Source organism: Corylus avellana, chromosome ca4 (assembly GCF_901000735.1).
Source record: "Corylus avellana chromosome ca4, CavTom2PMs-1.0".
NCBI lineage: Eukaryota > Viridiplantae > Streptophyta > Magnoliopsida > Fagales > Betulaceae > Corylus > Corylus avellana.
The window spans coordinates 22,331,938-22,345,561 of record NC_081544.1 but is presented as its reverse complement, the minus strand read 5'-3'; the positions used below and the strand labels follow the sequence as shown (position 1 = coordinate 22,345,561).

At 32.6% G+C, this 13,624-nt stretch overlaps 1 protein-coding gene across 1 annotated transcript; it reads left to right on the top strand.

The window, feature by feature from the left end:
• The first annotated feature begins 9,362 nt into the window (after window positions 1-9,362).
• On the top strand, window positions 9,363-12,491 carry LOC132178228 (subtilisin-like protease SBT3). Its single transcript, XM_059590677.1, has 3 exons — window positions 9,363-10,194; window positions 10,584-11,424; window positions 11,873-12,491. The coding sequence occupies exons 1-3, from the start codon at window positions 9,363-9,365 to the stop codon at window positions 12,489-12,491; spliced, it is 2,292 nt and encodes a 763-aa protein (XP_059446660.1).
• The last annotated feature ends 1,133 nt before the right edge of the window (window positions 12,492-13,624 follow it).

Sequence of the window (13,624 nt, the reverse complement as noted above, 5' to 3'; positions counted from 1 at the left end):
AAAAAAAAAAAAAAAAAAAACCTTGAAAATCCAAGTAAATTACACACAAAAAAAAATAATAATCCATAAACATTCAAATGAATTAAAACATAACAACTTTAATTTTAGTTTAATTTATATAAATTAGAATATGTTAAAATATTGTTGGTCTGGAAAAAAAAAAAGCAAAAAAAAAAAAGTTAAGAAGAATAATTACCTCCAAGTTGAATTTTTAGGCCAGTAGATTATTTTTTGTTAATGTTGGAGAGTGGAGAAAGAGAAAGATAGAGATGCAGAGAAAAAAAAGGAGAGATATTAATGTTGGAGAGTGAAGGGAGAGAGATGTTTTTTTTTTTTTTTTGAAATTAAGAGAGAGAGAGAGATGTTGAATGAGAGTGAAAGACTTGGAGAGAAAAAAAAGAGAGAGACATGGAGAGTGAGGAAAAAAAAGGAGAGAGAGAGAGAGAGATATGAACCGGTTCAAGAGAGAGAGACGTTGAGAGAGAGGAAAAAAAGAAAGATAGAAAGAGAACAAAAATTTGAACCGTTGTCCTCAAGAGGTAGCTCAATCGGCTGGGACCACGCCTAATGAAGCGGAGGTCACTAGTTCGAATTCCCCTCCCACCTCTTGTGTGAACATGTAAAAGTAAAAAAATAAAAAAAATTTGAACCGTTCAATTTTTAACTGTTCACTTTTTAAAATAATGAGTTAAAAAATCGATTTAGTTTTTTTTTTTTAAAATTGGTTTACGCCACATGTCGCGATTTGAAGGCACTTTAAAAGAAGGCTTTGGCTATTATATATGATATATGATATGATTTGATTTTTATTATTTGTTTCCTTATTTGATTTGGACTTGATAATACTTAATTTATGAAATAATTTATACATGGAAAACTCTTGAAATATAATTAAATGTCATTAATTACGCCAATTTAATGACTGGTTTTTTAAGAAAGAACCGGTTCACTGTTAAAAAACCGGTACACAAATTATGTCTTAAAAAACCGGTTTAGCATTAAAATAAATCATGCCACATGTCACAATATTAAGGCACTTCTGTGAGTGATTCGGCTTTTATATAATACTAGCTTAGAACCCGCGCTATGCGCTGGATTATTCATTATAATTTGATTTTAAAACTTAAAACACATCTCCATAGTATTTTTTATTATAGGTCAAAAAAATTGTGTAAAAAAATCTATCATGCCTATTTCAATAATAATAAAAAAAAAATACAAAAGGTTATTCAACAGTATATTGTTGAACATAGTGACACAATTACACATAAGTTTGCATGAATATATAAATCACATAAAAATATACTATCATAAGAACCATATATAATTTTACTTTTAGTTCATATAAATAAAAACATATTAAAAACTTCCCATATGTATAATTTAAAATCAGCTGGAATGAGTTAAAACAGAAGACCCTTAAATTATAAGACCCATAAAACATATTAAAATATTTATTCTCATAGGAGTAGTTTTATTTCTTTCATTAAAGAAAGAGATAAAAAATCGTAGAAGGAATATTGTGGAACACAAAAAAAAAATAATGAACAACAAAGTCAATTAAATTTACAAAAGAACAATAAGAAGTTTGAATGAAAAATAATATACAAATTAGAACAGAAAATAAGGAAAGAGTAACCCTAAACCCTATAACAATATATTGAGAATGGTAGCAAAACTGAGAGTAACCCTAAACCCAATAGGTTTTTGTGTAATACCTATTATATTTCAAAATAAATAAAACTCATAAAATTCTGGACATTTAAAAAATAATACAAAACAAAATAACAAATCTTTTTTATTTTTATTTTTTAATTTTTTATGGATACAAAAATAACAAAATCTTTCACTCAATATTTAATGCAATCAAATAAATCATTTCAATCTTCCCTTAATCTAAAAAATAAATTAAAACAACCTAAAATTCGTCGCATATGTGTAGTTTAAAATGAAAAGCATAAAGAAAAAATAAAATAAAATAAAGGAAGGCAAGAAACCATGAATTTTGATTATCAAAGTATTAATATAAAATTAGCATAAAATTTTAATATTTTTTGTGTAATACCTATTATATTTTAATACAAATAAAACTCATAATTCAGAACATTCAAAAAAGCAAATGAAAAAAAAAAAAAAAAAAAAAAAAAAAAAAAAAAAAAAAAAAAAAAAAAAAAAAAGCTGAACAAAAAATTTCACAAAACAAAACGGAAATATACTCATCTCTATCTAATCTCTAATTTAAAATGGTGTTTGGTACAAAAAAAATTCTCAAGAAACAAATTAAAGATCATCAATTCACAATTTATACATAAAATCACAAAGATACATTCATCTCGAATATCTCATGCCTTAAATCATAAGGTCAAAAAGAATTAATTAAGAAAAAATCGTACACTTAATTCATTAAAAAAAAAAATAGAAAAAGGAAAAACCCTTTCAATATTTGCATGGTTCAATTATTAAAAATCATGAGTAAAAAAATTTAAAATTTAAAGAAAATATTGTTGGTGTGAAAAAAAGATGTTATAATTTCATTTATATTATTTGTTTTCTTATTTGATTCGGACATTAATAATACTTAATTCGTTGAATAATTTATGTATGGAAAAATCTTGAAATATAATCTTCATTAAAAAAAATAATAGAAAAAGGAAAAACCCCTTTCAATATTTGCACGGTTCAATTATTAAAAATTATGAGTAAAAAAATTTAAAATTTTCTAAAAAAAGGACACGTGAGTTAATAAAAAAAAAAGGTCAAAAGGAATTAATTAAGAAAAAATCGTACACTTAATTCATTAAAAAAATAGAAAAAGGAAAAAGCCTTTCAATATTTGCATGGTTCAATTATTAAAATTATGAGTAAAAAAGTTTAAAATAAAAATAAAAATAAAAAAGACACGTAAGTTAATAAAAAGAAAGGTCAAAATGAATTAATTAAGAAAAAATTATACACTTAATTTATTAAAAAAAAAATAGAAAAAAGAAAAAGCCTTTCAATATTTGCATGGTTCAATTATAAAATCATGAGTAAAAAAATTTAAAATTTAAAGAAAATATTGTTGGTGTGAAAAAAAAAGGTTATAATTTCATTTATATTATTTGTTTCCTTATTTGATTCGGACATTAATAATACTTAATTTATTGAATAATTTATGTATAAAAAACTCTTGTAATATAATCAACACAATTAATTACACTAATTAATGACCAGAGGTAAAAATAAAAAAATGGTTTAGATATTAAAAACATGGACACGTGTCGCAATTCTAAGCACTCTCTACGTCAAAACTCGGCTTTTATATATATATATATATATATATATGATAATAATATTTAAATATTTTAAAAATAATTAAAAAGCAAAATAATAAAAAATTAAAAGGTGACTAGCCACCCTATTTTTACCATGGAAAATGCTAGAATGCAATCACTTTCCCACAATTTGACTATGGATAAAAAGGCGGTTACGGTTAGTGGTTAGTGGTTAAAACCGCTAACCGCTTAGGTGGTTGGTAAATTTTACTAACCGTCTCTGCTAACCACTAGGCGGTTAACCACCCGGTTAGCGGTTAATCGCATCCGAATAACCGTTTTTTTACTTACGCCTTTTTTGGGCCTTTTATTGGGCTTTTTTTTTTTTGCTCACTTTAAACAATTTCTTTTTTCCTTTTCATGGCCATTTTAGCATTAAAAATTGTTATATACCAAAATCCTTGTTGGTCACCTTCTACGAATCTACACAACATATAATGCAAATAAAATTACAACAATTCTTGCAAATCATCACTTTACTTGTAGTCTTGTACACAACATATATATATATATATAATAAAACTATATATATTTTTAAAAAAGCAGTTAGCGGATTTTAATAATCGTTTTCAAAAGCGGTTAGTGCAGTTAGCGGTTAACGGTTATAGTGATTGGCAGTTTTAAATTTTCACCCCTAAATTTTACCATCAAATGCTTAGGTGGCAAGCTCACTTGCAATATTTTATTATTTGAAAAAAAAACAAATAAAAATAAAGAAAAATTATTAAAACAATTTAAAAAATAAAATGAGTGGCTGGCCACCCCATAGGAGGTGGCCGGCTACCCCAGTATAGTATAGGGGTGGCCCATGGCCCTTGGGGGTGGTTCGATCACCCCCCAAGGGCCAAAAGAAAATTAAAGATTTTTTTTTTTTAAAAAAATGGGTTTTGGCCCTTAGGGGTGGCCGATCCACCCCGCGGCCATGGTGGTGGCTTCCCCAGTGCGCCACAATCTCAGGTGGATCATCCCAATGGCACAACTTTTTTTGGAAAGCAAAAAAAAAAAAAATCCCTTTGAATCTTTTGTTGGCCTCTGGTGGTTCCGGCCACCCCCCATTAATGGCCATGGCTTCGCCACCCCCCATGGCCCTTAGATCGGGCCACCCCCCAATGGCCAAACCCCCATTAAAAAAAAAAAAAATCTTTAACTTTGGCCCTCATGGTTCACACTACCCCATAATGTAAGTGTCCAAAGCCACCCTTATGCTATACTGGGTTGGCCAGCCACCCCTTTTATTTTATGAATTGTTTTATTAATTTTTATTTGTTTTTTTTTTTAAATAATAAAATATTACAAGTGGGCTTGCCACCTAAGCATTTGATGGTCAAATTGTGGGGAAGTGATTACAATCAAGCATTTCCCTTTTACCATAGGGGGTGGCCGGCTACCTTAGTTAGGCTTGGAGGTGGCTGAAGCTACCACCCCTATGGCCCTTGCGGGTAGCCAAATCACCTGGCTTTTGGGGGTGGCCGAGGGCCAAATCAAAATGAAAAAAAAGAAAAGAGGGCTGATTTTGGCCCCTGGGTGGCCGATTCACCCCTAAGGGAAGCATGGGGCCACCCCCAAGGGCCTAAGCTAGTGGCCTTGGGAGTGGATCGGCCATGCCCAAGGTCCAATTAAATTAATAAAATAATAAAATAATAAAAAAAATAAAAACTTGATTTGACCCTTAGGGTAGTCGGTGGTTCGACCACCCCAAGGGCAATGGGGTGGGTTCGCCCACCTCCAAGGGCTAGTTTGGGGTGGCCGAAGCCACCTCATGGCCCTTAGGGGTGAATCGGTCACCTCTAAGGGCCAAATCAATTTTTTTTTTTTTTTTTTTAAATATTTGGCCATTGGGAGTGGCCGAAGCCACACCTAGGCCCAACTGAGGTGGCTAGCCACCCCTATGGCAAAAATAGGGTGGCCAACTACCACCCTTTAATTTTTAATTATTTTAAAATATATTAAAATATTATTTATATTAATGAGACAGATGTCTTATTTATGGTCTCGGCCATTAATTGAATCCTCTCCAGTCCATAATGGATTGAAGAACATCTGGTTACTTTGGATCAATAAAAAGAAAGTTTATGTTCCTTTTAGTTTTTGTTATATTCTATTTTATATTAATTTATTTCTCTCTTTTCTGTATAAATTCTTAAACAAAGTCATGGTTTCAATTTTTACAACTAATTTCCGTTTCCCTCCAATGTTTCCAAAACCAACACCATATTTTTCATAAGAAAATAAATTATGGTGTGTGTGACTACATCAAATTACGCAGTTATGGTGAATGCATTGAATGGGACTCCAATGGGCCGGATTTACCCAACCCAGCATTAGATAAGGGGATCCCATATCATTGTACTTGTTCCTCATTTGTGCCTAATGTTATAAGTATAGTAATTGAGGTATTTTAGGATTAAAATACTTAGGGGTAATAAGTTATCTTTATAGAATTAGATTTATAATTTAAATATTAGAGATCATATGTTATCATTAAAAATAATATATTATCATTAGAAATAGTTTGTTTCTATTAGTCTTTTATTTTATTTATTTTTTTTGACATGTCCACACAAGGGAAGGGAATGAAGATTCGAACTAGTGACATCTGCTTCACGAGGCGTGATTCACAGCCGATTGAGCTACCCCTTAGGGACTTAGTCTTTTATATCTGTTATGTTTTGTAAGTCTTTATTTAAAGAGGCCAAGTTTATTAATGCAAGGAAGCAAAGATTAATATTATTCCGCATTGAGTTGATTTGGGAGGCATTAAGGTTCCTCGAACTACCCTTATTTATCCCGTTACGGTGCTTGAGCAATTAAGCCTGTAACATTGTAACACTGAAGCCCTTAGCTCTCTCCTTCGTCAAGTTGCACGAAAAAGGGTGTTCACAAGGGTTCCAACCTCCCAAAAAGGCCCTCTGCCTCGGGTCAGAAGTTGAATAGGGGAAAGACCAGGAAATATTGGAGGTGGCAGGGTGTCTTTTTACTTCCTAAAGGGAAGGGTTCTGAAATAAATTTTTTAATGTAAAAATTCTGGTGAGCTCTTCACATCATATGAAAGGGTCAGTGGTGAAGCCACATGAGGGCAATATACATAGTTGAACACAACTCTAGTCCAAAAGCCTAAGTTAATGGGCTAAGGTCAACTTAAGTATATTAACTACTATTTTCTTTTATATTTTCTCAATGTGGGACTAACATTCGTAGGTGTACTCACAACAGGTAGTGTGTGTTTCTACTTTATGATTGTTTATTTGTTGTTTATCAATGGTTGTTTCTTATGTAATTGTAATTGTAATTGTAATTTAAAAATTTAGGTTCTTAAATCACAATGTCAAAATTAAAAACCATATATCCAAAAGAAAAGAAGTTGACATTTAAAAAAGTAATAAACTGTTGGATTTTAATGACGAAACTTCAAATCTTAAATGGTTGCTAAATAATACCATTCTAAAACTCTAGTTGTAAAAATCTAACCATTGCAGTTAAAAAATATTCTCTTTTTTTAAAAAAATTTTAAATTTTGTTTATTATATTTTTAATTTGGCCCCAATAATAATAAATTTCTAGCTCCACCATTGGAAAGGGTGGCAATCAACTCTATTCCTGTTAGGAATATTTTACCTCAAAAATACTATATTGAGGTTCTCTCTTAAAAAAAAAAAATAATTATAAGACTTAGTCTCCCTTGCCAACCCCACACACCAGCATCATTCATGTGACCTTTCCCCTTGTTTTGCAGGTGCCCATTGCTCAATTGGATCATTCACAAATACGTATCAACACTTGTCAACTACAAATTTATCATAGTATATTTCCTTAAAATGCCATTCCATAACTATCTATGAATGATAAATGTATAAAATGAATTTTCTTTTCAAGTGACAGAAGAACCCTTAATTAACTCATATAGATCCACTCCTATCGTTGCTTGAATCCTTAGCCTTCAACCTTTTCAAGGTCACTGATAACTCATAGGGCTAATTACCCTTTTTCCTCTATGAACTACCACGCTCACCATCCGACTACATCAAACTATCATTTACTTACTAAAAACACTCTTCAGTCACTCAAACGCATTAAAAAACTTGAAATGACCCAAATACCCTAACCTTAAAAACAAAAATTACATATAATGCCCTTAAAATTAAACAAACTATATATATATATATATGCAAAATCAGTCCATGTGATTGGCCTAAATTAAAGATTCATCCGTGTGATATAAAAAATAATAATAATAATAATTCAAAGATTATCGAGATAGGCTAAAATAACAATTTAGTCCCTATTATCAAATTCCTTCAAAATATTTAACGGATTCCATTAGTATATCATGTCATCACCAATCGAGTGATAATACGTGTCATTCTTAATTAAAAATAAATAAATATATCAAAAATATAAATATATAAACTTTAAAAAAAAATTATAAATTAATTATTATTATTATTATTATTATTATTATTATTATTATTATTTTAAGTTGAGGGGTGGCAAACAACCAACTAACCACCCCATTGGGAGAGGGGGTGGCCAGAGAGCCACCCCTGAGGTGGGGGTGGCCTTCGAGCCACCCTTGATCTGGTTGGGGGTTGGTCGCGCCACCCCCAGCCACCCCATAGCTCCAAGTGGCTGGGGGTGGTGCGCGGCCACCCCCATGGCCTAGGCCCCCTATTTTTTTAAAAAAAATTAATTTATAGGTTTTATATATTTATATTTTTGTTTTAATTTTTTATCCGGAGGTATTTTTGTCTTTTAATGAGATTTAACGTTTACAAGAGAATATTTCATCCAATTTAACGAGGTTGACTGACGAAATGAGGTTTTTGGCAAGTATAGTTTGATGTGGTCGGATAGTGAACATGATAGTTCATGTGGGCATATTGACAGAGCGTGATAGTTCTTGGAGAAAAAAGGTAATTACCCTTAACTCATATTATTTAATTTAGGAACATACCTTTTAGGACTAAATTTTTGTAATATCTTACAGGTTGCAACATATATGATGGTTTTGTTGATAATTTTACTAATTAATTTAAACTCTACTGAGTCAATAACAGCTAAGTATGATTTAGAACGTAAAAATGTGATTGATGATATAACCTCGGAATATATTTGGGATATAAGTGATGCTAACATGGGGGTTTTGTGATATAACCTCGAAATAATGATCAATCATAAGCCCAATGGTAAATTTAATAACCACATCATTCTTAGAAGAACTCAGAAGAGACACAAAAAGGACTTCTAGCATTACTCTTCATCTAATAAGGCAAAAAACTTTGAGTTTTTTGTAAATTAAAACTTGTCATATATTGCCTCACTCAAATGTGCTTAATTAGGAGCTTAAAAACATATAAAATTCATGTATTTTTTTATTCTTCTTTTTTGTGGGTATATATATATATATATATATATATATGATTACAATATATATTAATTTAACTTTTTGGTCATTTAAGAGGTGAATTGCTTAGTTTTCGACTATTATGGCCAAAGGCTCTACTTTGATATGAGAGGTTAATTGGCTTTAATTTGAATTCTCTCTCTCTTCTATCCCTAGGATCAAATAAAATATTAACCTTATAATTAATTATATCGAAAGAGATAAAAACTTTCGGATAACGAGTTTATACTAGGAAAAATGCTCAATTTAACTTTGAACAGAGGTTGCCCTTTCAGATTGATTGACTTGTTGGATGATGCTTAGCCATACCACTATTGTACTCAGTTTGTTTCGGTGGAAAATATTTTATGTATTTTTTTTGTGTTTGGTGCAACCGAAAATAATAGTAAACTCGAGACAAAAAAAAAAAAAAATCTTTAAATGTCATAAACAATTTTTTGATTTTGAGTTTCTCCTTCTCAAACCGTTGTCGTTGACCATTTTCTACCGTTGCTCATTTTTACAAGCCAAACGTCAACAAATATTTTTCTTGAAAAATGATTTTGTCCTTAAACTACATTTTATTAGATTTTGAAAATATCTGCAAGCCCGTACATGTTCACTAATATACATAAATACAACATAATCTCATTCAATGAGAAATAAAAATGGGATTGATTAATGTGGTTCCCCTTCCAATATTCTCATTGTATCTTGTATTGCTTTTGTCAACTTTCCATGTTAAATCAGCAATATTATTACAGAGATCCACATACATTGTTCACATGGACAAGTCATCTATGCCCAAAGTGTTTACAAGCCCTGAAAAGTGGTATTCCTCCATCATTGATTCCCTTAAATCAGGGAATCACACACCATCACTTATATACACTTATGATAATGCTCTCCAAGGTTTTAGTGCTTCCCTATCCACCAATGAAGTAGAGGCTTTAAGGAAGTTTCCAGGATTTGTGTCAGCTTATAATGTCAAGAAAAGTGCAACCATTGACACCACACACACCCCTGAATGTCTCTCCTTAAACCCTTTTGCAGATCTATGGCCTACATCAAGTTATGGAAAAGACATCATCATTGGTGTCTTAGATAGTGGTCTTTGGCCAGAAAGCCTAAGCTTTGAAGATTATGGTATGAGTACTAGTGCTGCTGCTGGTGTACTTGATGGGCCATATTCCAAGTGGAAAGGATCATGTGAAGGAGGGCAAGAGTTTAATGTCTCCATGTGTAATGCTAAGCTCATTGGGATTAGGTTCTTCAACAATGGTGTCAAAGCTTCAACCTCTAAGCAAGTCATGGACTCTGCTAGGGACACATTAGGGCATGGGACGTACGTGTCATCTATTGCAGCTGGAAATTACGTATCCGGAGTATCTTATTTTGGGTATGCTGACGGGACAGCAAAATGTGTTGCACCGCATGCAAGATTGGCCATGTACAAGGTCATTTGGGAGGAAGGAATAGATCCGTCAGATGTTCTTGCAGGTTTTTTTAAAAAATTTGTATTTATTATTATTATTTTTTTTTAAAAAAAGGCCAAACTACGAATTTACCAAACGCTCAATAGTGTTTCTAAAAGTCATGTTTTTAAAATCAGTATTTTGAAATCGCAAACTCAAACGGACCGTAAAAACAACTGACTCAACAAAATTCTACTAACATTCTGCAGCAAACAAAATTCTGCAAATACTAACACTATACCACTATCTCTCAATGAACAAACACAATTCTCTCCTTCTAAAGTTTACACAAGTCAGTCAAACCACATGATTAACCAACCAACCACCATAAATCTATATTTTTAGCCTTCAATTTAAATTTCCCTTTGGCCATAATCTTGATATGATTTTCTATCTAATCCTTGAATCTTGCAGGTTTAAACCAAGCCATTAGAGATGGTGTTGATGTAATTTCAATCTCTATGGGCTTTAATTATGAGTCGTTGGACCATGACCCTATTGCAATAGCTTCATTTGCTGCCATGGAGAAAGGTATTGTGGTTGCAACTTCAGCAGGTAATGCAGGCCCAGGCTTTGGAACATTGCACAATGGGATCCCATGGGTCATAACTGTCTCATCCGGCACAGTTGATCGTTGGTTTGCTGGATCTTTAACCCTGGGAAATGGGCTATCCATTACTGGATGGTCCTTATTTGCAGGCATAACCTTTCCAAAAAACTTGACACTTGTGTACAACAAAACCCTAGCTGCATGCAACTCATCTCAGCTGTTATCTGAAGCCCCTTTTGGCATCATTTTATGTGACATGGGAGATATCCATAATCAAACTAATGCTATCATCGATTCAAAAGTGCCAGGAGCTATATTCATCTACCCAATTCCTAGCTTAGTTCATATGAAAGAAAATTCATGTCCATGTGTTGTGATCAGACCAGCAGACGCATTAATGGTGATCAACTATGTAGAATCTAATACTTCTCCCTTTGTTTGCTTGAAGTTCAAAGAGACCTTCTTTGGTACAAAACCTGCACCAGTTGTGGCTGCTACTGCTTCAAGAGGTCCTTCAAGGAGTTGTCCAAGAATTTTGAAACCAGATATAATGGCACCTGGTTCATTAGTTTTAGGTGCTTGGGTTCCCAAAAAGGAAGTAGCTCGCATGAGGTCAACATATAGGTTATATAGTGACTACAACATAGAAACTGGGACATCTGCAGCTTGCCCTCATGTTGCTGGTGTTGCTGCACTTCTTAAAGGTGATGTTAAATGCACTTATTCTAAAAGGTTAAGCTTTGAGGTTAAAGATATTTAGTAGACTACTATATAACAGTCATACAATTTGAACAGGGGCTTGTAAAAAAGAAAAAAAATATTAAGGGCTACTTAATTTTCATTCTCACTTCATTCGAGTTGTATAGCAGTCTACTAAATAGCATTTCTCTTATAAAAAATTGTTAAGTTAATCATTTAATTTATATTCTGACACTTCTCCCTCATATATGAGCTCAAACTCACCATTAATTAGTGATGTCAAATACGTAAAATATTTAATTGAAATGGGAGGTGAATGATGGAGACAATGTTTGAACTCATGACCTTTAGTACTGATGCTATGTTAAATCTCTTTTTTTTTTTTTCTTCTAAAAACTTTAGGCTTATAGGAAATGTTTAATTCAATGATTTAATTTATATTCTAACATATATATGCACACCCAAATTGGAGTGCTGCTGCTATAAGGTCTGCCATTATGACAACTGCAAACACAACAGACAATACTCGAAAGCCAATCCGAGACCTTGGTAAAGGATCACAATTGGCTTCACCTCTAGCCATGGGAGCAGGCCATATTGATCCAAATCAAGCACTTGATCCGGGTTTGATTTATGACATAACTCCACAAGATTATGTGAATCTGTTATGCTTTATGAAGTTCAATCAGAGTCAAATCTTAAGCATTACTGGGTCAAGAATCTATGATTGCTGGAACCCATCTCCTAACCTTAATTACCCATCATTTATTGCCTTTTACAGCGATTCTATCACAGTGACAACCAAAAAATTTCTTAGGATTGCAAGTAATGTTGGGAAAGATTATGCAACTTACAAGGCTGTAGTGATTGCACCAGAGCATACTGTAGTTACTGTCTCACCGGAAACATTGGTGTTCAGAAAGCAAAATGAGAATCAATCATATACGATGACTATACAGTATAAAGGGAATGAGAACGGGACAGTTTTGTTTGGTACCCTTGATTGGGTTGAAGAAAATGGAAAGTACAGGGTGAAGAGTCCTATTGTGATTTCACCTTTGCTTAGTTCTTGAGTATGTAGCTTCTTGTATGAGAATAAACATTTGCATTTTTTATGTTAACAGTTATTTTATCTCATAACTATTCCATATAACAATCCTAGTTAATTTTTGGACTTTTATTTTTTTATTTTTTTATTTTTAACAAAGATCAATCTAAGTGTTGGTTGGGACTGCCACATCGACACTGAAAATGGTCACCAATACTTAGTATGTATATACTAAGAGAAATGTTATATACAATAATTTCATCTTACTGGACTGAGGGGTTGCACTACATGTGAAGAAAGTCTCATGGCAACACATTCAGAGCTAGAAAAGAGGGGCCTATTCAGATGGTAATAATAAAAACAACAGGTGATAAAATACTAAAAGTCAGCCACTTGCTGACATAGGAGGAAATAGATGAAGGCACTCATAAATGGCGAAATTGACATTGCCGTCCACTCAATGAAAGATGTTCCAACTTGCTTCAGTAGCAGAGCTTCAAGCTGGGAGCACTGTTTGTACTGCTTCACTCAGAAGAAAGTCACAAATACTCCATAAATATCCATCTCTTAATGTAAGTTAGTATGTTGTTTACTTATCAAAAAACAAAGAAAAAAAGAAAACTTAAGTTAGTATGTTGTATCACATGCTGTAAACATGTCTTGATTGAACTATAGACTCGACAAACTGAATCCTACCGCTCTAAGACTTCCACATTTCAATCTTTTCTTGAGATGCGGACAGTGGTCCGACAAATCTGGACCATTGATTAGGTCATAATCTTACAGCTCCATCAAAGCAGTCAAGCATACAAATGCACGAGCCAAAAATGACCAACACACTATCAGAGTGAATCTTTCAAAATTGAAATTGTAATGAGCTCATTATTAGTTCTTGTTGCCCTCAATATTGAATATAAAGTCTTTTGCAGCGTGTCTAACACTAGTAAAACAATTTCAGGGCCACGACCAATATGGATTTTTCCATTTTACTCAACATGGAGGATGGAGGAGTGAGAATTGGCGACTAAACATTCTGCTTGGAACATTTATTCGGTTAGGTCGTTTAGGATACTAGTTTTCTGATAACAGAAGAAGAGTTTCCATGACAATTGGGAGCATATTCCTGGATCACTGCTTCCATTACAACACTTAGAGCAA

Coding starts and splice junctions, on each gene's coding strand:
- LOC132178228 (XM_059590677.1), top strand. CDS start 9,363: ATGGGATTGATTAATGTGGTTCCCCTTCCAATATTCTCATTGTATCTT. Junction 10,195..10,583: donor TCCGTCAGATGTTCTTGCAG/GTTTTTTTAAAA, acceptor TGAATCTTGCAG/GTTTAAACCAAGCCATTAGA. Junction 11,425..11,872: donor GTTGCTGCACTTCTTAAAGG/TGATGTTAAATG, acceptor CTAACATATATA/TGCACACCCAAATTGGAGTG.